This window comes from Erinaceus europaeus, chromosome 8 (assembly GCF_950295315.1).
Source record: "Erinaceus europaeus chromosome 8, mEriEur2.1, whole genome shotgun sequence".
NCBI classification, from domain to species: domain Eukaryota; kingdom Metazoa; phylum Chordata; class Mammalia; order Eulipotyphla; family Erinaceidae; genus Erinaceus; species Erinaceus europaeus.
In genome coordinates, this window is record NC_080169.1 from 100,402,815 (window position 1) to 100,430,469 (window position 27,655).

The 27,655-nt window shown below is 42.2% G+C and overlaps 1 protein-coding gene across 5 annotated transcripts in view; it reads left to right on the top strand.

Moving 5' to 3' along the window:
• Window positions 1-27,655, top strand: part of NRF1 (nuclear respiratory factor 1) — a 173,627-nt gene that overhangs the window by 64,058 nt on the left and 81,914 nt on the right. For all 5 annotated transcript variants that reach the window (XM_016188608.2, XM_060196550.1, XM_060196549.1 and 2 more), the window contains exons 3-5: window positions 620-734; window positions 5,739-5,865; window positions 18,426-18,566. In XM_016188608.2, coding sequence (XP_016044094.1) covers window positions 620-734; window positions 5,739-5,865; window positions 18,426-18,566 — 383 coding nt within the window. The remainder of the gene's footprint in view (window positions 1-619; window positions 735-5,738; window positions 5,866-18,425; window positions 18,567-27,655) is intronic.

The window sequence follows — 27,655 nt, forward strand, 5'->3', positions numbered from 1 at the left end:
GAATTGTAAATACTATCTTTTTTATTTTATTTTACTTTGATAGGACAGCAAGAAATTGAGAGGAGAGGGCGAGACAGACAGACAGAAACACCTGCAGTACCTGCTTTATAGCTCATGAAGCTTTCCCCTTCCAGTGGGGAGGGGGGCTTGAACCCTGATCCTTGTGCATAGTAATGTGTATACTTGATCAGGTGCACCACCACTGGGCTCCTAATCATTCACTATCTGTAAGATTCATTGTGTGGTCCCAGAGATGGTCTAGTGGATAAAAATGGTGAACTCTAAAGCATGAGGTCCCAAGTCTGAGCCCCCCAACATCACATCTGCCAATGTGATACTCTGGTCCATCACCCTACCCCACCCCTTCTCTCCCCTCCCCTTCTATTTCCCTCTCCTCCCTCTTCCCTTTTACTCCCCTCCTAGTAAACCATGATAAATTTTTTACTAACTAAACTGATGCCAGTAGAATAATAGTGAAATGTATTGATGATACCAGGAGAATTGACATATTGACAATATATTAGGAAAGAAATGTTAGCTTTTCTGTACCTTTAATTGTTTTCTGTCTTGTACTGCTAATAGGCTCGGCCTAATCTCAGCACATACATTATTATTTCAGGTCCTGTGGGAATGGCTGCTGCTGCTGCTGTGGCAACAGGAAAGAAACGGAAACGACCTCATGTCTTTGAGTCTAATCCATCTATCCGGAAGAGACAGCAAACACGTTTGCTTCGGTGAGGGCTCTTTTATCCATGTTACTCCTCAGGTGCTTCATGTATGAAGCTTGACAGAAGTAGAACATGCTTTATTCCTTGATGACAGAATTAGATTCCAAGTATTATTACAAGGTTGAATAAATGCAACTAAAATATGTTTTTTTTTCCTGAGGTGTTCAAAGAAATGTATTAATTTCTATCAGAGAAAAATGGTTATGTCTGCTATTTATTAGGTATTATTTTAGGTCCTGAGAATATTATCGAATGAAATAAATTCCCTTACAGAACTTATATTCTAAGAGAGAAAAAAAACCAAACCCACAAACACATAATATTTAGATAATAATTTCTGTGGAAATGAATTAAGTGGAGTAAAGAAAATGCCAGTCAGAACAGGGAACTGAATAGGGGAGGGTATAATAGCCTCCTTCCTTCCTTCCTTCCTTCCTTCCTTCCTTCCTTCCTTCCTTCCTTCCTTCCTTCCCATCTTTCTCTCTCCCTCCCTCCCTGCCCGCCTTCCTCTCTCCCTCTCTTTCTTTTAGAAATGGTCTGGAAAATTCTCTTTAATAAGACAACCTTTGAGTAGAGTAATAAAGGACAACTGTGTTGATGTCCAAGAGCATTTCAAGTAGAGAGATTAGCAAGGGCAAAGGTTCTGACGAGGGAAGGAACACAGTAGCCATGTTTGAGAACTCTCAGGGAGAGTGAGAGCATACAGGCTCAGAGCATATTGTGGAGAGCCACATCATGGGCTCTTAGGATCTATTATGAGGGCTTTGCCTCATACTCTGAGCAAGGTAGGAAGTCAGTGAAGGCTTTTGTCCAAAGCACTGATAATGCTATAGATCTTGCAGGGCTGTAATCATGAGAATAGACTCTGGTAGAACAAGAATGAAGACAGAGAAGTCAGTTAGGAGGTTACAGAAGTCCATGCCAGAAACAGTTAGTGTCTTAAAGCTTATTTCTGGGGGCTGGGCATAGTGCACCAACTGAATGCATATGTTAACAGGCTCAAGTAGATGGGTTTGATTCCCCTGCTTCCCATCTGCAGGGGAAAGGTTCATGAGCAGTGAAGCAAGTCTGCTGGTGTCTTTCTCCCTTCCTCTCTAATCCCCCCACCCTAAATTTCTGTCTGTTATATCTAATGAAAGGGGGGAAATGCCCACCAGGAGTGGTGGGTTAATCCTGAAGGTACAGAGCCCCAGTGGGAACTCTGGTGGCAGCGAAAGAAAGAAAGAAAGAAAGAAAGAAAGAAAGAAAGAAAGAAAGAAAGAAAGAAAGAGAAAAGAAAAAGGCTTCTGGGGGCATGGCCATGGAGTAACAGCAATTAGAATTTTTTTTAATTTTTATTTAGTTATTTGCTAGGACAGAAAGAAATTCAGAGGGGAAAGGGAGATAGAGAAGGAGAAAGAGAGACACTCACAGCCCTACTTCACCATTTGTGAAGCCTCTGCCTCCTTGCATATGGGGACTCGGGTCTTGAACCAGGGTCTTGGTGCATGGCAATGTGTACACTCAACTAGGTGCACCACCACCTGGCCCCTTGATTAGTGTCTTAATATCATGTGGTAGCAACAAAAGTGGTAAGGGAGATCGGTTTCCAGGTGTATTTGAACAGCCAACAAGATGCATTGCTGGATTAGATGTAAAGTCTCAAACATAAGGGCAGACCTCAAGAGTTTTGATCTGATTACGCAAAAGGAGTGAGATGACACCAGGTATGTGAGTGAGGGGAGGGCAGAATCAGGAGTTTGTGATATTTCCATCTAAGTATTAAGTAGAAAACCTGAGGGGCCCAGGAGAGGCTGGCAAGATGAAAGAAATTAGCAGAGCAGTCAGAAAGTGACTGAAGACTGGCCTAAGGATCCCAGTTCAAGCCCTGGCTCCCCACCTGCAGGGGGTAGCTTCACAATCGGTGAAGCAGGTCTGCAGGTGTCTCTCTTTCTCTCCCCCCTCTGTCTTCCTCTCCTCTCTCCATTTCTCTCTGTCCTATCCAACAACAACAACAACAACAATAATATTGACAATAAACAAAAAGGGAAAAAATAGCCTCCAGGAGCAGTGGATTGGTAGTGCAGGCACTGAGCCCCAAAGATAACCCTGGAGGCAAAAAAAAAAAAAAAAAAAAGCAACTAGAGGAAACCAAGTACAAACAGTGTTTTAAGGAGGAGGGCATGTAACCACTTCTGTCAACTATTGTTGACCCATTGAACAAGAAGCAACTTGACCATTAAATTTAGCAACATTCAAGTCATGGTTGAATAGACGAATGTTTCAAAGGATGAGAGGATTGGAATGTCTTCAGGAGAGAATGGGAGGAAGAGGAACTGGAGACTGTGGCTCTATAAGATTCATTCAAGGAGTGCTACCAGATTTCTGGTTCCGAATATAGTCTTGTTCATTTTTGTTTCTTCTGAAGAGTGAATACATTGCAAAGAAAGATTATTATTCAGGTATTATACAGGAAAGTCTGTATTTCATCCAGTTATACCACACACATTCACATATGGTAAGAAATTCAACCTAGAAGAAGTTCCAGAAGTCTTTTGGCTCCAGAAATGTTTTAAATAGTATATCACATTTTCTAGATGTCAGTTAAAATGGTTGAATCCAAATGATGGTGTGTCACAGACAGTGGGTAAACGATATATGACAGAAATTAGAATAGAGTGAGACCAGAAAGATGGCTCAGCTGTAGAGTACCCGCCTTGCTTCTGTGATTCAATTTCTGGCATTACGTGAGAGCAACAAAGACAGGGCGAGTCAGAGCTCTATAATGGCTGAACCGTGCCTTGCACTCTCATAAAAAATACAAAATTGGGCTAGAGTGCCGGGTGAATTGTAGAGCACGAGGTCAGATCCTGAGTCTGATTTCTAGCATCAATGAAAGACTTGAAAAATAGTCTACATTAGAAACACTAGAAAAAGATTACATGAAACTGAAAGTAAGTCTCAACAAGTACTTACTAGGACCTTAGCAGGCAGAGATTATATACTACACAACAAGCTTTTTTTTGTTTGTTTGTTTGCTGCTTTTTTTTTTTTTTTTTTTTTTTACTGGGACACTGCTCTGCTCTGGTTTGTGGTAGTATGGGAGATTGAATCTGGGACTCTGGAGTCTCGGGCATGAGAGTCTTTTTGCATAACCATTATGCTACCTTCCCCAAGACAAGCTGTTCTTTTTATTATTATTATTATTTTATTTTCCCTTTTGTTGCCCTTGCTCTTTTTCATTGTTGTAGTAGTTATTATTGTTGTTGTTGATGTTGTTGTTGTTGTATAGGACAGAGAGAAATGTAGAGAGGACGGGAAGACAGAGGGGAAGAGAAAGATAGACACCTGCAGACCTGCTTCACCGCCTGTAAAGCGACTCCCCTATAGGTGGGGAGCCGAGGGCTCGAACTGGGATCCTTTTGCCGGTCCTTGTGCTTTGCGCCACGTGCGCTTAACCCGCTGCGCTACCGCCTGACTCCTACAAGCTGTTCTTAATGACAGTACAAGCAGGAGAAATTAGAATGTATTATTTATAGAAATAACTTTACTATAAGGGCATAGAAGCAGGAGTGAATGATTTTGGAGAAAGACAGAAAACTTGTTTCAGATATGTTGGCTTTGTCTCATTAAACTAGGCACAGGGAGACTGCATCCTCTAAGTTATGGGATGTGGAACTTGACAGTAATTTCCTATATTTTCAATTGCTGAGATATATATATATATACACATATATATATTAGTAAAGAAAAAAATAATATATAGTAAAGAAAAAACTCTAGCCCATCCTTATTTGTCAATTACTGAATGACTTAAAATTATTATATATATCAAAATGAAAAACAGGAAACCACAATATTTTTGAAGTTACAGTTTTGGATAAAGTTATGCCAGTGAGACATACACACTGAGTTTATCAGTCAAAGGAATGAGGAACAGGTTGCTTAAGCTTAAAAACAAAACTTATTTAGTTGAGATGGATGGAAGGGAAGAGAGAGAGGGAGAAAGAGAGACCATATCTATTCTGGCACATGGGATGCCAAATGCCAGGGGCTGGACTCAGGACCCCATCCTTTACAGTCCAGTGTATCCACTGTGTCATCTTCTGGGCTCCAAGCACACACACACACACACTCTCTCTCTCTTTCTCTCTCCATCCATCCATCCATCCATCCATCCATCCATCCATCCATCCATCCATCCATCCTTCCATCCATCCTTCCTCCCTCCCTCCCTCCCTCCCTCCCTCCCTCCCTCCCTCCCTCCCTTCCTTCCTTCCTTCCTTCCTTCCTTCCTTCCTTCCTTCCTTCCTTCCTTCCTGGTTATTGCTAGGGCTCTGCCTATACTATGACTCCATGGTTCCTAGTAGCCTTTTATTTTTTCCTCTCTCTCTCCCTCTATTTGATAGGACAGAGAGAAATTGAGAGGGGATGGGGAGATAGGGAGAGAGAAAGACACCTGCAGACCTGCTTTCCTGCTTGTAAAGCAACTTCCCTGTAGGTGGGGAGCCAGGGGCTGGATCAGGGATCCTTGCACGGGTCCTTGTGCTCAATCTGTACTATGTGCACTTAACTGGGTGCACCACCGGTCAAACCCCCCCCCCATCTTGCTCCCCCACCCCTCATTTCTCTCTGTCCTATCAAGTAAAGGAAAAATAAAAAAGGGAAAAAATGCAGGCACTGAACCCCAGCAGCAATCCTGGTGGCAAAAAGACGAAGAAAAAGAAAGGAAGCAGAAAAAGAATGCTCCTTCGATATTAGTAAGATTGGGGAGAACAATATTCATCATGTCCACACTGTGTCCTGAACACTATTTTTGCATGCACCAGTTGGGTATCATTGACCCATAACACAAACGTATGTACATATTTCTGCTGAATAGCTCATCAAATCTCTCGTTCTTTCTCATATTTCAGGTAAAAGGAGACATCTAAACAGGAAAAAATCATTTCTATTAATAATTAGAGTAAATTTGTGTCCATATCACAATAACTTCTGTGTTCTCTAACCATTGTTTGTTTTCTGATTCAGGAAACTTCGAGCCACATTAGATGAATATACTACTCGAGTGGGACAGCAAGCTATTGTCCTCTGTATCTCACCCTCCAAACCCAACCCTGTCTTTAAAGTGTTTGGTGCAGCACCTTTGGAAAACGTGGTAAGAGACCTGAGTGATGTCCTCGGGTAACACCTTCTTCCTTCCTTCCTTCCTTTTTTTTTTTTTTCTCTCTCTCTTTCTCTCTTCTTCTTCTTTTATTTTAAATTTATTTCTTTATTGGGGAATTAATGTTTTACATTCAACAATAAATACAATAGTTTGTACATGCATAACATTCCCCAGTTTCCCATTTAACAGTACAACCCCCACTATGTCATTTATCATCCTTCATGGACCTGTATTCTCCCCACCCACCCACCCCAGAGTCTTTTACTTTGGTGTGATACGCCAATTCCATTTCAGGTTCTACTTCTGTTTTCTTTTCTGATCTTGTTTTTCAACTTCTGCCTGAGAGTGAGATCATCCCATATTCATCCTTCTGTTTCTGACTTATTTCACTCAACATGATTTTTTCAAGGTCCATCCAAGATCGGCTGAAAACGGTGAAGTCACCATTTTTTACAGCTGAGTAGTACTCCATTGTGTATATAGACCACAACTTGCTCAGCCACTCATCTGTTGTTGGACACCTGGGTTGCTTCCAGGTTTTGGCTATTACAAATTGTGCTGCCAAGAACATATGTGTACACAGATCTTTTTGGATGGATGTGTTGGGTTCCTTAGGATATATCCCCAGGAGGGGAATTGCAGGGTCATAGGTAGGTCCATTTCTAGCCTTCTGAGAGTTCTCCAGACTGTTCTCCACAGAGGTTGGACCAATTGACATTCCCACCAGCAGTGCAGGAGGGTTCCTTTGACCCCACACCTCCTTCCTTCCTTCTTTCCTTCCTTTTTTTTTCCTCTCTCTCTTTCTCTTCTTCTTTTTTTTTTTTTAAAACCAGAGCACTGCTCAGCTCTGGCTTATGGTGGGACTGGAGATTGAACCTGGGACTTGGGAACCTCAGGCACATGAGTCTTTGCATAGCCATTATGCTATCCACCCCCCCCCCCCCCCGCCCACACTTGCTTTTTCTGAGTGACTGGTCATCTTCTTTTGGTCCTCTGTCAAGCACAATAGTTATCATTTCTCTACTTTGCTTACCCTAGGGTGGGAGTGGGGGCTGGCTTTCAAGTTGCTTCATAGAGGTTCTATTTCTGCTTCCTACGAGATGTTTTTATCTCACCAGATGTAATGGAAAAAAATGGTGTTGTGTTTGTTGAGAAAGCAAAGTGGGATTATTGTAAGAAAATCAGTGGCTTTTGTTAGAAACAAAACGATAGATAATTGTAAAAAGTAAATTCAATGAGGCAAACCTGGGAGCATTTTTATTTACCACTGATACTGAGTTGCTTGTTTAAAATGTTTTACACTTCAAAGATTTGATTGAATGCTACTTCATTTATGAAATCTAGTTAAATGTTTTGATTGTATAACTACACACAACAAACTTTATAAAAATAATGTTTCTATATGAACTTCTCTTTCTCTGGCTGTGTAATTTTGAATCACAAATGCATTCATGATCTTTCCAGATTTATTTTGTTTTTATTTGGGTGAAATTTATTGCTTGAGATACTATTGATAATGTGGGAGATGATTCCATTGGTGAAATGTATGCCTGCCTGACTATGAGTTCAATTCCTAGCACTGCAGGGTAGCATCAAGCACAGCACTGGGGATGACAATTCCACAGATAATGGAGCAACTCTTGGTGTCTCTGTCTGTCTCTCTTCCTTGAAGGATGTAGAATGCAAATTGAACTGGGAAGGCTATTTATCAGTATCATGCATGGACTCATCAACATTCATTAAAAAAAGAAGAAAGATGTTTATTAGATTCCCCTCCCCATTAAATATAGATATTTCCAGAGTTCAGAATTATTAACCTGTATATGCATATGTATATGTGTATATTTATATATCTGCCCTTTTTTCCTACAAAAAATGTGGTTCTTTCTTAAATTTTTGTTTTATTACTAGGGCTTTAGTTCTCTGGGCCATCTTTTAAAGTTAGAGAGAAAGAAATATCCCTACCTGCAGGGGAAAAGCTTCACAAATGGTGAAGCAGTACTTCAGGCATCTCTCTCTCTCTCTCTCTCTCTCTCTCTCTCTCTGAACACTGCTCAGCTCTGGCTTACAGAACCTGGACTTTGGAACCCAGGCATGAGAACCACTTCGGATAACCCTGCCTTCTTTCTCTCTCTCTTCCCTCTCAGTTTCTGTCTGTCTCTATTAAATATATATATATATATATATATATATATATATATATATATATATATATATATATATATATATAATAAAAAGATTTAGAGAGAGGTAAACAGAAAACACCAAAGCTTTCATCATTGCAGTGAGGGCTGGATTTGAACTTGGGTCATGCACATGAGAAAGCAGAAAGCTTTCTAGATGAAATTATCTAGTCAATGCATTTTTGTAGTTTTATTTGAGTCCTACTAGAAATTCCTAAGGCCCTAGAGCAGGGCAGATATTAGGACCTTTCCCCAGAAGAGTATTAGAAGACAGCACGGCAAAGTAGCTCACCTGGGTAGTGTACCAGCTTTGCCATGGAGGTGACCCGGTTCAAGCCAGCCCCCATTGCATTTGAGGAAGCTTAGGTATTATGGCTCTCTGTCTGTCTGTTTTTCTTTTTCTTTCTTTTTTTTTTAATATTTATTTTATTTATTTATTCCCTTTTGTTGCCCTTGTTGTTTTATTGTTGTAGTTATTATTATTGTCGTAGTTGTTGGATAGGACAGAGAGAAATGGAGAGAGGTAGGGAAGAAAGAGAGGGGGAGAGAAAGATAGACACCTGCAGACCTGCTTCACCGCTTGTGAAGCGACTCCCCTGCAGGTGGGGAGCTGGGGTTCGAACCGGGATCCTTATGCCAGTCCTTGTGCTTTGCGCCACCTGCGCTTAACCTGCTGTGCTACAGCCTAACTCCCTGTTTTTTCTTTTTCTATTTGAAAAACAAAACTCAGCCGGGTTCAGTGAAGCCCCAGTGATAATGACAAAAGAAAGAGTTTTATTTTTTTAATTATGAATTTTTTATTTATAAAAAGGAAACATTGACAAAACCATAGGATAAGAGGGGTGCAACTCCACACAATTCCCAACATCAGACCTCCGTATCCCACCCCCTCCCCTGACTTTCCTATTCTTTTTTTAAAGTTTTTTTTATATTTATTTTTATTTATTTATTCCCTTTTGTTGCCCTTGTTGTCTTATTGTTGTAGTTATTATTGTTGTCATTGTTGTTGGATAGGACAGAGAGAAATGGAGAGAGGAGGGGAAGACAGAGAGGGGGAGAGAAAGACAGACACCTGCAGACCTGCTTCACTGCCTGTGAAGCGACCCCCCTGCAGGTGGGGAGCCAGGGCTTGAACCAGGATCCTTATGCGGGTCCTTGTGCTTAGCGCCATCTGCGCTTAACCCGCTGCGCTACAGCCCGACTCCCTACTTTCCTATTCTTTATCCCTCTGGGAGTATGGACCCAAGGTCATTGTGGGATGCAGAAGGTAGAAGGTCTGGCTTCTGTAATTGCTTCCCTGCTGAACATGGGCGTTGACAGGTCGATCATACTCCCAGCCTGTCTCTCTAAAAGAAAGAGTTTTAGAAGAATATGGTAGAAGGCTTGTGGTTTAGAACGATGGTTGACAGCAACCCTTAGTATCATATTGGCATATTGTCATACATGAACTTGGAACTTGCCCTCTTCTGCAGTACAGTGGGTCCTTAAGTAACATTGTTTTGTTCATTGTTGTATGTTGGGGTGCCTCACGTTGGGCGCCAGATGTAGGGGTTTCTCAGGGGGAACAAGGCAGGAGTGAGCTCACTAAAGGGGTCTTCCAGCATATTGTGGCAGCAGACGATACACAAACCTTTTTAGGGTGCCGTTACGGGGAACGGAACATCTTTATTGTCACAGTTACAAGTTTATAAAGGGGTAGCTGTGCAGGGCAGTAGCCAGCTGGCCAGCGAGGTCAATATCTCCCTATAAGGGAAAAGAGAACAAAGCAATGAGGGGGTATGGATGGTGATGCAGGAACAGGGAGACAGAAATATAAGGAAGGCGAAGCCCACCAGAAAGGGGGGGAGGGGTGGGTGATGCGGCTAGGCTGATAGGAAGGTTGGAATTCCCCCGCGTACTCTTGCCACATCTCGCTCAACCACAAGGCTGCCATGCCAAGGGGAGGCTGATAGACGAGCTTCCAGGAGGGTCAGCCATCCATGCTCAAGCACACATCAGACCCACAGCTGTATTCTTAAAATGTCACCAAGAGGAAAAAAAATCAGCTGTTTGATGACAACCGCCTCCCCCCCCCCCCCCAGCCACTGTCTATGGAGTTTACCTAATCTCCCCATATCTGCATGGGGAATCTGTTTATAGTGATTTGTTTAGTTTGTTTGTTTAGTTTTTTGTTATCTCTGAGGCTTCACTGCTCCACTGGATCAACTGCTTCACAGGGTCAACTTTTTCAGATAGAGAACGGTATCCCTAAGATGCCTCACCTGGATAGTGTGCCTGCTTTGCCATGAACACAGCCCAGGCTCAAGCCCAGCCACCACCACACTGGAGAGAGCTACAGTACTGTGATGTCTTTCCCTTTGTCTCTCTGTCTCTTATCTATCTCTGTCTGAAGAAAGTGGACTTAGGGAGGTAAAGTTCTGGTAATAATAGAGAGAGAAAGAAAGACAAAGAGAAATGGCCAGGGAGATAACAGTGGTTTATGAAAAAGATTCTATAATGTCTGAAGCTCAGAGGTATGGTTCAATTCCCAGCATGGATAAGCTAGAGCTGAACAGTACTTGGTGGGTTGGGGGGAAGGAGAGGGAGAAAGGGGGGGGGGTGGAGAAGGGGAAAAGCAGAAGAAAGGGGAAGACATAAGCACAAAAGCATCCCCCAATGCTGTAGGAGCCAGGCTCCAACCTAGGTCATTTGCTTGACAAAACAGATGCCCTCCCAGGTAAGTGCTCTTGCCCATTGTTATACCCGTTGTTAGTAGGTTCCTACACACACACACACACACACACACACACACTCTCTCTCTCTCTCTCTCTCTCTCTCTCATCCAGTTATGCAAAGAATTAACTTGGAACCTTTTTTGTCACTTCCTTCTGCTCTCCCCCACCCCAAGTCCATCCACTATTTTGTTCTCCATTCATTTCCTAAATAGCTGTCAAACAAGACCACTTTGCTCTGTTTCCATTGCCATGATCCTAGCTCCCAACTCTGGTGTCCATTCGGTTCCCTTTTCATTGGCAGGCGCCCTGTTTGACTCTCTCCTGTCTCTAACTTCATCTGACCCATCTCCCCAGCTCCACTCCGCAGGTAAAGTCTGTTCTACATAGAACATAAGAAAGATCTATGTTCGCTCTTCTGTAAAAACACCACTTTTTTTTTCCCTTCCACGGCCACCACCACCACCAAGAGGTGGATACCTGCTTTAGGGGTCTTTCTCTCTCCTTCTCCAGGCATCTCTCTCTGTCCATCTCTCTCCCCGAATTACATCTTCTTTTATCTCAATTAACGGCAGAAGAAATCCACATTAGGATCTTCTTCTACAGAGTTTTTGTGGGTACTTTTCCCTTTGAGTCATATTTAAGAAATCAGCTCAGTTAACACATGCTGTGTGAGGACTTCTCTGACCTCCTGGAGCCGTCCAAAATCTTCTGTTCTGTCTAAGACTCCCATAGCACCCCAGGGCACTTATTTTGGATGCAATTTTATACACTTAGTGGTTATTGATTAATGTCTGTTCCAGCTAGATTATGATCTCCAAGGGGCAGGGTTGGGTCTCTTTTGTTCCCGAGTAGACTTTCAGCGCCAGCTACTGTCCCTGCCAGGAGCAGTTGCTCAGGAATGTATATTGAGTGAATAAATCATAACTATCTGACAGTTCTCAGAAGTTAAGAAATGCAGACTGAGTTTCTAAATTCTAATTCTGCGTTGGGTCTTAATCTAGACTATAGGAAGTCAAGATGTATGAAGAGGTTTGTACCCCTCCTGGTACTTGTCCCTGTAATCATACATCTGCTTTTGTACTGGTGTGTGTGTGTGTGTGTGTGTGTGTGTGTGTGTGTGTGTGTGTGTGTGTACCACTAGATTGTAATATGCATACTAATAGGACCCTGTGACTGGTAGATTTACTGTTTTGTCCCTGGCCTTTCCTTAACATGGTGCCTAGCGTGAAGTAGCTGAGTGTTTGTAACAGAGATGGGTAGAGGAGCTACTAAGGGCATAGGTTACATATGCCAGGTTTATATTTGTAGCGTGGGGTACTGAAATAACTTACAATTAGATAAGCTTTCAGAAAGGATCTATGACTATAATGGACAATGAAATTTCTTTTCTTTTTCCTCTTTCTTCCACCCTCCTTTTCTTCCCACCAGACCACTGTTCAGCTCTGGCTTTGGGTTTTGCTGGGCATTGAATCTGGGACCTCAGGCATGAAATTCTATTGTGCAAGACATTATGCTGTTCCCCAGGTCCAAGATTTCTTACCCAGAAACTCTGGATTTCTCTAAGTTGCTTGGTGTTTGCTACCTGAAGATCTAATGTCCTCTGGAGTTTCAAATCTCTGCTCTTGAAACAGCAAGCTAAGAAACCTCACAACTCACTGAATGTTTCGATCCTCATGCCTTTCTTAGTGAAGGTGTAGCTCCCATGATAATGATTTTTTTTTTAACTTTAAAAAAGATGTATTCATTTATCTACCATTGAGAGAGAGAGAGAGAGAGAACACCAGAACATCATATGCAGTGCCATATGCAAGTCCTGTGTTCTATTGTTGAGCCACCTCTCTGGCCACTCATAGGGCTCCCTTCCTCCCTCCCTCCCTCCCTCCCTCCCTCCCTTCCATTCTTCCTTCCTTCTGCTTGAGCTTCACTGAGGCTTTGTTCCTATGTGATTTCACAACTCCCAGTTGACCCTTCTTCCCTTCCTCCTTCCTGCTCTCCTCCCCCCTCCTCTCTTCCTTTTTCAGATAGAGGGTGTGAGCGAGAGGAGATACCACAGCACTGATTTGCTGCTCCCATATGGCAGCCATGGTCTCCCAGCCTGAATTCTTGCACATGGTAAAGTGTGCAGTTAATCTACTGCACCCTCAAAACTTTTAAAAACTTATTTATTTATTTATTTATTTATTTATTTATTTATTTATTTATTTTACCAGAGCATTGCTTAGCTCTGACTTATGGTGGTATGGGGGATTGAACCTGGACTTTGGAGCCTCGGGCATGAGAGTCTTTTTGCGTAACCATTATGCTGTCTATCCTTACCCCCTTAGAAAAAATTTAAGTAGTTTCCTGTCTTGATTTTCTTATCGGTGGTTCATGGCCCTTATGTGTACAGTAGGGTAATACCTGGAAAAGAAATTAGAGCTAATTACCAGCCCCCTATATAATGTTTAGGCAGAAATAGCAGTGAAAGCCACTGTCAGCTGGGAGGCTGTAAAGTTGCTGTGTCCTGAGAGCATCCTCTGGGTGGCCTCCTGCCATGTCTGATGCTCTTGTAGGAAAAGGTTTGTAGGAAAAGGCCCAGAAATATTTTGTTGAGAGACACACACAGAGAGAATTTCCATCTGATTTTAAGAACCGTAGGAGTTCCGGAAAGTGGAGCTCTTTCCTCAGAGTCGAGTCCCTGGTGTATATGTGGATATACCGGGTATGACTAACCAGTTCTGCAAGTACATAGATTAGTCACAGAAACAAGAGGTAGCTCTGGGGTTAGTACCAGCTTCTTTGAAATCATCCTGCCTTTAATTCCAGTTTCCCCAGTAGATAGGTGGACTATATCATTCACTTAGGCATTGTAGAGGTTGTTAAAATAATTTTTAAAAGCTTTGAGTTATATGAAAAATGGGAGCCTATTTAAAAAGCCATAAAATAAAAGCCCTGCTGCTTGCTTACCTACTTTTAAATTAAACTCTATTGATTTGCCACTGACTCGCAATACTGTATCTGAGAAGTAAGTTCATACCTCTACAAGTGTGTGTGTACTCCTGCACCCACAAGCAAGAGTTCAAGGGCCATCAAACAACAAAATGAGCCTTTCTCTGCCCATACCTTCCACCACCCTTCCCCTCTCCCTCTCGTAATTGCTATATTTTCCTCTGAGTCTAAACATGCTGCTTATTCATTCTCCTTCCCAACAGAATACCTAACACTGCTAGATAACAGAATGTGAATAAGAATTCCATTGAAACATGTTTTAGGTGTTAAGGTTTATAGGTAAGGGCCTGGGGTGTGGGGGGATAGCTTGATCTGGACTGAGATCAAGGAGAAAAAAGAAGCCTGGCCTGGGGACTGCAGAAGTCTAGGTGGAAGTCAGCATAAGCTCATCATGGGTCACGACCCGTGACCCAGCTCCATGCCAGGTAATTATTTCAGCAGGTCTGAGGGCTGCTCTGTATAGAGCATCTCTTTGTTTTCTGCCACAGGCGATAGTGTATTTTTAATTTCGTGAACTTGTAGGTAAATATTAAGCTTTAAAAATTTTCTGTGGGGCCTTTCTGAAGTCTCTCCTTTTATCTAGAAAAGCCTCATGATTGGGAGTCGGGCGGTAGCGCAGCAGGTTAAGTGCACTTGGCACAAAGCGCAAGGACCGGCGTAAGGATCCCAGTTCAGCCCCCAGTTTCCTACCTACAGGGGAGTCGCTTCATAAGCGGTCTGTAGGTGTCCAATTTTCTCTCCCCCTCTCTGTCTTCCCCTCCTCTCTCCATTTCTCTCTGTCCTATCCAACAACGACGACATCAATAACTACAACAATAAAACAACCAGGGCAACAAAACAGAGTAAATAAATGTATTTTTTAAAAGCCTCATGATTGCAAAAAAAAGAATTATGGCGTCTTGTCTGTGACTTTCTGCTTCCTGATTAAAAGCCCTTTGACTCTATGGTGGTAGTGTTTTGTCCCCAAAACCCTGGTGGCCTCTGTAAACATGCTAAGCCCTCTCTATCTCTTCTATTGTGGGAATGTTCACTCATGTATTATGAAGTACATTAATGTATTACATGTCAGTGTTGGGAGTATTTCACGGCGCATGTTCAAACAGCTAAAGCCCCAGTCCCATGCTTGACAACGTGTGCTAGTCATGTCCAATATAGCATGGAAATAACAATGTAGCTGCCACGACTATTTGAATCTTTGGGAATTTAAGGAAAACAAAAACTGTGGCAGGCTTTCTTAGGGGAATGGAATTGAGCAGGACTTTGAAAGATGGACAGTATATTTGGATAAACAGCAGAACCAAGAGTCAAGAAGTAGAAAAGCAGTTGCTAGATGCGAAGTGAGAAAGAGACAGGGAGGTGGGCACAGTTGCAAGACTTCCTGGGCACACTGGGAGTACTCCAGCGATGCCATTCACATAGTCTACAGGACTGGGCAGACACAGGCTATTAGAAAAGTAGGAAACGATGGGACAAGTTCAAATCAGGAGCAGGAAGCTTACATTTCATTCTACAAGTTGAAGACTGTAGGAATGTTTTTGAGAGAAAGAACCAACGATAGTGAATTGACAGACGACAGGCCAGAATTAGATAAAGATTTCTGATAAACTCCTGCTGTACTCTACATGCTCCAGGCAACTGCTGTATGATTTGGAGTAAGTTACGGTAAGTTCATTAAGCCTCCGTTTTTAATCTGAAAAATGGGCACAATGATATTTTCTTACAATTAAATTAGGTGGGGCTTTAATAAACTAATGTATGCAGTAAGACGTAAATAAATGGTGTTCGATTAACAAATCAGTGTTTTAGAAATCCCAAATGGCAGTGTTATGCAGGATTAATTGGAGAGAAATTAATAGACAAAATAATAAATTTTGCTTTTAAGTCATTTTTAACTTTGACACCAATTAATTGATAATGAATAACATCTTGCTGTGAGGTAACAAAGGCCCAAAGTTATGGTTTTTGGAAGTAAAAGGTAGAAGTTGGAGATCAAACCAACTGAATTTCTTCACAGCTGTGCTACTATAGGTTATACTGTGTTTATAGCCACTGTTTATATGCCATGCAGAAAGAAAAACAAATGCTTGACAAACTCTGACGTACATGGAAGCTCCCGTGGTACTGGAAAAGGTTCCTCTCACAGTGCTGGGGTGTCTCTCCCTCTGTCTCTGTCTCTGTCTGAATGAAAAGGTGGCCCAGGAGACAAACAGCCAAGTGGAGCTCTTGAAAATGACTGAAAAATAAATAAATAAGTCAATAAATAAATAATAGAAATCTAAAACCTCTCATGCTTGCAACTAGCTAGTAGTAAGTATAACAGTGATAGCCTAATGATTTCTTATCTTTCAATGCCACGTCTCCAGCACAATGAAAGTAACTTTTGCACTTTTACTGTTCAGTCTTTACAGGACTCTTTACCATCTAGCATCTAAATAGTTGAAGCTGATGCATTAAAGTTGACAGACCAGAGCTTAGACCTCTGTGGTTTCGGTTTATGTAGGTTGGGAACATAATAACTACATAGGGATACAGCAGAAACCTATAAACCTATAAACGTAGAAAATATAAATCCTTCAGAGTTGCCACAGCAACACCAGCTGCTTATGTTATAATAAATACAGTGGCAGTGGCTTTCTTTCTTACTTGCTTATTATTATCATCTGACGTGTACTGCTTTTATTTATTTCCCAAAGGAAGGAAAAGAACCAGAGTATTATTCTGGCACTTGTGGCCCCAGGGATCGAACTCAGGAGTTAATTGCTTGGTAGGCTAATGCTTCATCCACTGCACCACCTCCCAAAGTCCAAGTATTGTCATTTTTTAAAAAAGGTTTATTGCATTTATTGCATGTGAAAGAGTTTCGTATGAGACCCAGACAAGCTGCAGCACTGCTCCGATGCATGTAGATCCCCTGCTATTTTTCTAACCACTCATACTTGAAAATTTATTAGCAATCAAGAGAAAACAAACACATGATTCTGCATGTTGCACTATTTTTTTCAAAACTTATTTGGGGGAGTTGGGCGGTAGCGCAGCAGGGTAAGCGCACAGTGGTGCAAAGCGCAAGGACCACGGAAGGATTCCGGTTCGAGCTCCTGGCTCCCCATCTGCAGGGGAGTCGCTTCACAAGTGGTGAAGTAGGTCTGCAGGTATCTATCTTTCTCTCCTCCTCTCTGTCTTCCCCTCCCCTCTCCATTTCTCTCTGTCTTATCCAACAACGACAACAATAATAATTACAACAATAAAGCAACAAGGGCAACAATAAATAAATAAATAATTAAAAAACCTTATTTGGAAGATTCTTAACTGTAAAAGCTGTGCTATGCAGTCAACAATTTTTCACATGCTTGCAGTAGTTTGTGGGGATCTTTCATTTTTAATACTTTATGAAGAACTCAAAACAATTTTGCTACTCCCAGACAAACCTCATTTTCTCATCCCCCCTTTTTCCTAAGATAATGACTGGAGCCTGAAAGCAAATGAATTTCCTATTCCACGTTGGCATGTTTCTGTGATTCCATGGCATCTTTGTTGTCCCCAGAGGTGCTCTCATCCCCCTGTGTATTCTTCTAAATGAACAGACCCATTCTTATTCTTGGTAGTTGTGGGATCCGGTGTCTGCCTGCCTTTTCTGCTCATGCTCAGAGAATGTGTGTGTACAAATGCGCTGCTGTTGAGTTGTCTGGCTTTGAGAGGCCTTTCACTGGTACTGGAAACAAAGGAGTCAGAACAACAATGTCTGGTTCATGACGGGACTTGTCGGAGCTAAAGAAGGCATCATGGGTTTGAAGCTTACCCTTGTCACCAGCAAGCATCAAAGGGAAGAGGACTTGACCTATAGGACTCTTTCTGGCCCTCGACTTGCCCTTTGACACACAGCTCTGATACACAGCTCTCCCCTCGGTTTTGTCTTTGATGCCTCCCACTCCAGCCTCCCGTGCACATGAATCTCCTGCCTGTTTAGTAGTCTGGCTTTGCAGGGACGTACTGGCAATTTTGAATAAGTTGCTTTCAGTATTAGAGGTAGATGCCATCCATGATCCTTGCAAATGATTGTGGTGATTAACACACTCCCCACCCCCACCCCTGCACTTTTATTTGTTAGGACAGAGAAAATTTGAGAGGGAAGGGAGAAGGGGAAGGGGAAGGGAGAGGAAGATACCCCCAGTACTGCTTCACCACTTGTGAGGCTTTCCCCCTGCAGCTGGGGACTAAAGGCTTGAAATTGGGGTTTTTATGCATAATAATGTGTAAGCTCTACCAGGTATACTGCTGCCCAGCTCCTGTTGTGATTAACTTTCCCAGCTATCAGTTTATCAAATAGCCTGGGAATGCAGATAAGGGAATGCCATTCCCATTAAGTCTAACACAAGTGATGGGGCCAGCACTGACTGAAAAACTAATTTTATCTGAAAAGCAGTATTTCTGTAAAACTTTCCATCCCTGCCTTTCTACTGTTGCCTATAATTTCATCATCTCGTTTAATTCTGAACAGTGTGATGTCTTCAGGGCCAGAGGGTATTTTTATCTGCTAGTTGTAGAAGTGTTTTGTTCTTAGGGCTCTGGGCTGACTGAGGGAGACCCGCCCTACTCACTCTGGTTGCCTGGCGCCAACCCTCCCTGGCTGTTGGGCATCTTGTTTACTTCTGCCCTTAATTCCCTGCAGGTGCGTAAGTACAAGAGCATGATCCTGGAAGACCTGGAGTCCGCCTTGGCAGAACACGCCCCTGCGCCACAGGAGGTTAACTCTGAGCTGCCGCCTCTCACTATCGACGGAATTCCAGTCTCTGTGGACAAAATGACCCAGGTAAGGGGCGGGAAGTGGGGAGGAGACACACAGCCAAGTGGCAGAGGTGCGAGCAGGCCTCTGAGCATTTTTCTGAGCTCTGTCCTCTGCGATACCACCGGGGTGAGATGCAAGGTGGAGACTGAGTGAAATAGTAGTGGCCTTGGAAAAGAAAAGGCAGTGCCAGAAGAGCATGCCCAACCAAGGCCAGTGGTGTAATTGCTTCTTTCTGTAAGCAGTTTTTCACGTTCACTTGGGCCCTTGATTCAGGAAAGAAACTTAGCTCAGAGTTAGTTTGGATAGATCAATCAAGTAGAGCAAGTACACTGGTGGTCTTCCCCTGTAAATCTCAAATACCACCACCTTCTTTCCAAGTAAAGCTCACCTTCTTAGGGAATAAGAACTTAAAAGTGAAGCTGGGAGATAGTGTACCCTATAGAGCACTCTTCTTACCAGGCCCCTGGTTCCAGGTTAGAACCTTAGCACCACGTGGGAGCATCATGATACCTGGAGTAGCTCCACCATGGTGGAGCAGTGCCATAATGCTTCTGTCCGTCTGTCTGCCTGCCTTCCTGCCTTATCTGTCTGTCTATAATAAAAACAGAAAAGAATATACATTTCTTCCTGTTAGCCTAATAACTTAGTCTCAGCTCCCTGGGCACCTTGAAAACAAAGCAAGACCACACACACACACACACACACACACACACACACACACACACACACACACGAAGGAGAAGGGAATAAACCTTGACATTCAGAAGGACACCCTCCTGAGTCACTGTTTCCCTCTTTAAGAAGTCAAAGTGTATCTTGTTTGACAAATCAACAAGCTGCAGGCACTTTGCTGAGACCATCCTTCTCACACACACACACTTTTTAATTAATTAATTAATTTTTTTTTGCTGTCCAGTTATTGTTGGGATTTGATGCCTGCATAACTCCACCATTCCTTGTAGCCATGTTTTGTTTGTTTTTGAGAGAAGAGGTGGGGGAGAGACACCTACAGCACTATGGCACCATTCATGAAACCACTGCAGGTGAAGACTGGGAGCTTGAACCTGGGTCCTTGCACATGGTAATGCGTGTGCTCTACCTGGCAAGCCACCACTCAGCTCCCATTCATAGACTGTAAAAAGGTTTGTTTGTTTACTTGTCTGCATGTTGTGAGAGAGAGTGAGGAAGAGGACAGCTAGAAACCAGAGCACTCCTCATCTCTGGTGTGGGGTAGTACTGGGGGTCAAACCTAGAACTTCTAAAGTCTTGTGCATGCAAGTTGGTATGCTAAAGGCTTCATTTGTCATTCATTCATTCATTCATTCATTCATTCATTCATTCATTCATTCATTCTGATAGGACAGAGAGAAATTTACAAGGAAGGGAGAGAGACAGAGAGATACCTGCAGCATTGCTTCACTTCTCAAGAAGCTTTCTCTCCTATAGGTGTGGACCAGGGGTTTGAACCTGGGTCCTTGTGCCTGGTAACATGTGAACTCAACTAGGTGTACCAGGTCCCCATTTGTATATTTATTTATTTATTTATTTATTTATTTATTTATTTAAGAAAGGAGACATTAACAAAACCATAGAATAAGAGGGGTATAGTTCCGCACAATTCCCATAACCCGATCTCCATATCCCATCCCCTCCCCTGATAGCCTTCCTAGTCTCTATCTCTGGGAGCATGGATCCAGGGTCCTTGTGGGTTGCAGAAGGTGGAAGGTCTGGCTTCTGTAATTGCTTCCCCGCTGAACATGGGCGTTGACTGGTCGATCCATACTCCCAGTCTGCCTCTCTCTTTCCCTAGTAGGGTGGGGCTCTGGGGAAGTGGAGCTCCAGGACACATTGATGGGGTTGTCTGTCCAGGGAAGTCTGGTCAGCATCTTGCTGGCATCTGGAACCTGGTGGCTGAAAAGAGAGTTAACATACAAAGCCAAACATTGTTGAACAGTCATGGACCTAAAGACTGGAATAGTGCAGATGAGGTGTTGGGGGGTATTCCCTGCATGCTCTTGTGTACTTTTGCTTTCAGATATATATTTTTCCCTAGTTTATGGGCACGTGTGACCTATGCTCTATCTCAGAGGACCTGGACTATATATATCTAGGTTTGGGGGCTTTATTGGGGTGTGGACCACCTGGAATGGAATTAGAGAATACTATGAAAGGAAAGGTCTCACCCGAGTGATGAAGCTGATGGGTTGTCATTCCACACCTGAAGTGAAGCATGTTGGGGTGGCACTCGTTGCATTGATTAGGTTGTGTTCCGCGGATGCAGTATTATTTTATTTGAATTGAGAGCAGCATGCAGGAAAGTGGGCCCCACCCTAAGGTTCCAGGATTGGGGGAAATATAGGCTCTATAGTGGAAATGTGAGGTTCCTGTTGTCTTAGGGTTCAAGAAGACAATGGATAGTTATTATTATCATCACATTATTTGGTGATTGGGTTAACTTTGGAAAGTCCCTTTGTTAGGGTTTGGGTATAATACCCAGCATCTTGTATATAGCTGTGCTACCGGTTGCTTCTGTTCTCCCTGGTCTAGGCTTTTGAGAGAGTCAACATGTCAAAGACAGCCTATATATTAAAAAGACTCAGTCTGTGTTTTAAGAAGTTCTAGACATATGATCAATTTTTTCCCTCATATTAATTAAATAGTGGTTTATATGTTTACACTTAATAGGAATGTACATAAACACCATTCCCACCACCAAAAGACTGTGTCCCATCCCTCCCCCACTCCTGTTGCGTCAGGAAGCCCAATGGCCACTCTTCCCTTCACCACAGGGTTTTTACATTGGTGCCCTGCTCTTGATTTAATCAGATCCTGCTTTTAGTTTCCCTTTCTGTTCTTCTTCCTCAACATCTTTAGCTTTAAAAGTGATCACTTGACTAAGAGCAAATGCCCTTTTTGTAACACTTCCCCACCTCCTTAATTAACTTACTGCTATCTTGCTAAATTCAGTAGTTATGAGCTGTCCCATATATATTACATGTTTACGTATACATAGTTTTATTTTAATGAGAGGAGGAGACCAGAGCACTGCTCAGCCTTATAACCATTTTGCTACCTCCCCTACCTGAGCTTGCTTTCCTTACCGTACTGTTTTCCAGTAACATTTAACTTGGTTGTTCCTTCAGAAAGCTTTTTCTTCCTCTTCCTCTGTGACTCCACACTCTTCTGCATGACCTCTTACCTCACAGGGTGCTCCTCCCTCCTGCTCTTCCTTTGGCTCTCCTATCTCTTTTCACCTGACCAGTATTGGCATGTCCCAGGACTCAGCCCTTTTTATTCGTAAGAGATTGATTCCTAAGCCTGTACTGTGGGCTTTTTAGTCCTTCTCTTTATACTGTTTACACTGGACTTATTTCATTGTTAAACCTACAGAATCTAACAGCTCTTTTGATCACCCTAACATTCCTCTCTAAATATTTGATTATTCCTTGTATCAATAATGACTCAACCATCCATCTGGTTCCTGGTATACCAGCAGAGGACTAATCTTTTTTGCCCTCATTCCCTGACCAGCCACATCTAATTCACTAGCAAGTCGCTTCAGTTCTCCTCTGAACCCTGAGTCTAACCATTGTTCTCAGACCCCTAGACCACCTTGGCCCAGGCTTTGAGGGTCTCTCGATAGAGTTGGATTGACCATCTCTTGCTCTGTTGTAGTCTGTGTTCTACAAAGCTCCCAGAGTTGGTTTTGAAGACTTACCAGGTTTGAGTCCTTTAATTAATGGCTTCCCACTAATCCTAGAATCAAATGCAGAGCCTGCCAGTTGGCCTTCCTATCCTGTTTCTCATTTTCCTTCTCAGTCACTGTGTTATGGTCACACTGACTCTCCTTTTGTCAAGCACCCAAAGCTCATTCTTTTGCTATTTCCTTTGCCTAAAGCCTTGTTCTCCTACCCCATTGCCTGGCTGACCTTATCTTTTCCAAAGACTAGCTCAGATATCACTTCCAGAACCAAACCTTTCTTGATATCCCATCTAATGAACTTTCCCCTCCCTAATAAACCATTGCCCAATGCATCCCAATTTAATATCTTTGGAACACTTAGCCAGTACCTGAAATTTCATGAACATTTATACTTGTTTGTTCTGTCTTCAGCTAGAATTAAGAGCAAGAGCTTAGTTTCTGATTTTTTTTTTTTTTCACCAGAGTACTGCTCAGCTCTGGCTCATGGTGGCACATTGAACCTGGGATTTTGGAGCCTCAGGAATGCGAGTCTGTTTGCATAACCATTATGCTGTCTACTGCACCTTTTAGTTTCTGTTTTTCAGTGCTACCTGGTTCCTAAAATACTGCCTATCATCTAAGTTAATTTCTGGTCAGTAAATGAACCAAGCGTCAGGGCAAAAATGAATCCAGTGTAGTGAGCAGCTGGATTGGTAGTTACTCAGATGCATGTCTACTCAGTGCAGCTCTTGATGCCGCTGCTCAGAAAGTGAGACCTTTCTTCTTTACTGAATCTGAACTAACAGCTTGGTCAGGAATAATAAAGCATTCTATAAACATAAAGCTAAATTGTGATCCTTTGACTACTGAATTCATAGATCTTTCTGTGAACCTTGACAGACTTCTAAATAATGGTTACACAAAGGAAAGCATTATTTAAAACCCCCCCCCCCCAGCATTTTATACCCACCATTGTTCCTTCCCTGGAGCCATCCTGACTGACAAAGTAAACACAGAAGGTGAATGTTTTGCCTGATGATGAAAAGAATTTACTCAGTATCCCAGTCATCTGAAGTTGACTTAGCTCCTGGTTTAGAATATTACATTAGGTAGACTGACTCTCCATCTCTCTCTCTCTCTCTCTCTCTCTCTCTCTCTCTCTCTCACTGTGTCATAGTTGCCATGGGCACTTATTACTGTGAACTTTGGCTGACCAGCCCCAGAAGTTGAAGTAGTTTACCATTTGAACCTTTTCTAGCTTCTTGAAATATATTCTCTATAAAGCTTGGTGTGGTGGTGGATATAAAGCAGGTGTGATGTGATGTGATGTGATGTGATGTGATGTGATGTGATACTCGAGTCATAGGATGAACTCATGTACTTGACTGGAGCCTTGTATTTCTTCTTTGTCACACACTCCCTTCTTTCCCTTCTCATCACAAATAGTCACTAAAAATGAACATTAAGGGAGAAATGAACTGGATGCTGAGAAAATACAGTTGCCATTTGAATGGGAACTTGAGTATTAAGGTCTTGGGACCAAACTCCTCCCACCTATGCTTCCCATATTTTTCACTAGTGTTAGCTCAGATACTACTTTTTAAAAAAATATTTATTCCCTTTTGTTGCCCTTGTTGTTTCATTGTTATAGTTATTATTGTTGTTGTTCATTGTTGGATAGGACAGAGAGAAATGGAGAGAGGAGGGGAAGACAGAGAGGGGGAGAGAAAGATAGACACCTGCAGACCTGCTTCACCACCTGTGAAGTGACTCCATTGCAGGTGGGGAGCCGGGGGCTCAAACCGGGATCCTTATGCTGGTCCTTGCGCTTTGTGCCACCTATGCTTAACCCACTGCGCTACCGCCCAACTCCCCCTCAGATACTACTTAATGTGAGCCAAATATCTTTTATTCCTATTTGGTCCTAAAGCCTTTCTAACTAATGATAGTGAAAGCAATGTGACATTTCAGATGAAATCTAAATAAGCAAGGGTATGAGAATACAAGTCTCTCTCTTTTTTAATATTCTATTTATTTAGAGAAAGATAGGAGGAGAGAGAGAAAGAACCAGGCATCACTCTGGCACATGTGCTGCTGGGTACTGAACTTGGGACTCAGGCTTGAGAGTCCAATACTTTATCCCTGCGCCACCTCCCGGACCACTACAAATATCTCACACACTGTTAGTAAAGATGTGCTTTGGGACCGTATCCCCAGAAGGCAGGCTGTCAGTGCTTCTCACAGTTTTAAATGTGCAAGCCATGCCTTCCAAGTAAGCAGAGATGTATGATCTTTGCACTGTTTGCAGTAAGAAGATTTGCAAATAATGTGATTGAATAAATGATAGTAGTGGTCTTTAGAACTTATGGAAAGAAGAGCAATTTAGTCCAAAAGTGATGAGAGGGGCTGAGTATTGGCACACCTGGTTGAATGCACATGTTACAGTGTGCAAGGACTGGGGTTCAAGGCCCTGGTCCCCACCTGCAGGGGGAAAGCTTTGCAAGTTGTGAAGCAGTGTTGCAAGTGTCTCTGTCTCACTCCCTCTCCATTGCCCCCTTCCCTGTCAATTTCTGGCTGTCTCTGTCCAATAAATAGATAAAGATAGTAAAAAAATGAAAAGAGACTAGAAGTTTAATATTCAGTGAAATATTACACACTGAAAATGATGCCTTGCTCTCTTTAGCTATGGAAAACTGGTTATAAAATAGCACTTATTTTCTTTTTGATCAAAGCATGAAAGTCTTTTGCATAACCACTATACTATTTCCCCAGCCCATAAAATAACATTTTAAAAAAATGTTTTATTTATTTATTAATGAAATAGATAGGAAGAGAGAAAGAGCTACACTTCACTTTGGTACATTTGCTGCCGGGGATTGAACTCAGGACCTTATGCTCAAGACTCAGTGGATAAAGACATGTGCTTTATTCACTGTGCCATCTCCCGGACCACAAAGTAACATTTTTTATATACTCTTAATTTGAGGGGCTTATTAGTTTGTTTGTTTTTTAAATATTTTCTTTATTAATGAGAAACATAGGAGGAGAGAGAAAGAGCCAGACATCACTCTGGCACATGTTCTGCTGGGGATTGAACTCAGGACCTTATGCTTGAAGAGTCCCGATGCTTCATCCACTGCGCCACCTCCCGGACCATGAGGGGCTTATGAGTTTACTTTTATGCTTCTTGGGCGAGTGCTAAATTATTTCATGGAGTACATAAATTATAGAATTGATCTTATATGTATAAACCATAACATAAAAACTTGCCTACATGTGATTATGCATTATGGCATTATGGGTGATTTTCATTTTCTTTGTTCCATATAGCATGAGCTATTTTAGTAACCATAGAAACATAAAACTGTATTTTCATATTAAACTATATTCTTTATACAACTTTGCTATTTTGCCCAATTGCTTTTATTCTTTTTTTAAATACCTTTTTCTTTGTTTGTTTATTATGAGAGAATCAGAGTAACACTCTGGCGCATGCAATGTCAAGGATCAAACCCAGGAACTCATGCTCATGAGTCCAATTCTGTATCCACTGTTTCCTCCCAGGTCTCAGGTTTTCTTTTATTATGTCCAGGGAAAATGTCAACAACTCTATTGCTCCTCTTATTTTTCGATAAATAGCTAGTAAAGATACACTGCTAAGTTCTATACATGGTTAGTTCATTTAATTCTTTTTTATTTTTATTTATTTTTATTTTTTTAACCAGAGCACTGCTCAGCTCTGGCTTATGGTGGTGCAGGGGATTGAACCTGGGACTTGAGAGGGCCTCAGGCACAAGAGTCTGTTTGCATAACCATTGTGCTATCTACCCCTGCCCAGTTCATTTAATTCTTACCTTGGAGAGACGGGGAGAAAGAAAGAGAGAGAGAGAGAAAGAGAAATTCCTTTTTTGTAGTCAAGGAAGCAGAGTTCATGTGATGGACTTGGGTTAACCAGAAGTTCTAGTAAACATTTTATTTGCACTAAATACTGCAGAGACGACTGATAGGCATATTATAGATTTATTTATACATGTAATTGTACTCATGTGCCAACAACTGTACTGTAAACCTCTGAATAAAAAGATAAAAGAAAAAGGGGAACCAGGTGGTGACGCACCTGGTTGAGCGCACATGTTACACAATGTGCAAGGACCCAGGTTCGAGCCCCCAGTCCCCACCTACAGGGGGAAAGCTTCACAAGCGGTGAAGCAGTGCTGCAGGTGTCTTTGTCTCTCACCCTCACTATCCCTCCCTTCCCTCTCGACTTCTGACTGTCTCTATCCAATAAATAAATAATGATAATAAAAAATTTATAAAAAGAAAAGAAAAAGTATGCTGTCTAGAACTTTAAAATTTATTTTATTATTAATTTTTTATACCAGACCCCTGCTCAGCTCTGGTTTTGGTGATGCTGAGGATTGAATGTGGGACCTTTGGAACTTCAGACATGAAAAGTTTTTGCATAACCATTATGCTATCACCCTAGCTCCTGGCTCAAACTTACTCTTTAACTGCTACCTTGCATCAGAATTGAAGCAAATTGAAATAAGATTTAGCAAAAGAAATCATTAATTTGGTGTGGAATCCCAGAACTCATTTACAATGAAATAATAAAGTAACCTTTCAGAGACTTTGAAAGCCAAGATAGCAGAATTTTCTCGGCTTCCTCAGACCAGAGACCAGAGGAGAGTGCTTCACAGCGTGCATAGGAATTCCCTGTGAGTTTGTTTAAATGCAGATTTTAAATCCTTGGACCTTGAAAAGGACCTGGAAAAAGACCTCAGATTCTACCTTCTAGCAAATTCTAGAAGATTCTTTTTGTCCTAGGGCTTGTTCTCTTGTAAATAGTTTTGGAATTTGTATTAGAAGAGATCCAGGCAAAGATTATAATTACTGAAGAAATATCTCTGGAAAGACCAGTCTGGGGAGCCTGGCAGTGGCATACTGGATTAAGCACACACAGTATGAAGTGCAAGGACCTGTGCAGAGATCCTAGTTTGAGACCCAGCTTCCCGCCTGCATGGGGTTGCTACACAAACCAGGAAGAAGCAGGGCCTGCAAGTGTCTCTATGTTCTCTCCCACTTTGTCTCCCTCTGCCCTCTCAATTTCTCTCTGTCCTATTCAATAAAAAATGAAAAATGCAGGGGAGTCGGGCTGTAGCGCAGCGGGTTAAGCGCAGGTGGCACAAAGCACAAGGATCGGCATAAGGATCCCGGTTCGAACCCCGGCTCCCCACCTACAGGGGAGTCGCTTCACAGGCGGTGAAGCAGGTCTGCAGGTGTCTATCTTTCTCTCCTCCTCTCTGTCTTCTCCTCCTCTCTCCATTTCTCTCTGTCCTATCCAACAACGACAACAACAATAATAACTACAACAATAAAACAACAAGGGCTACAAAGGGGAATAAATAAATAAAATAAATATTTTAAAAAA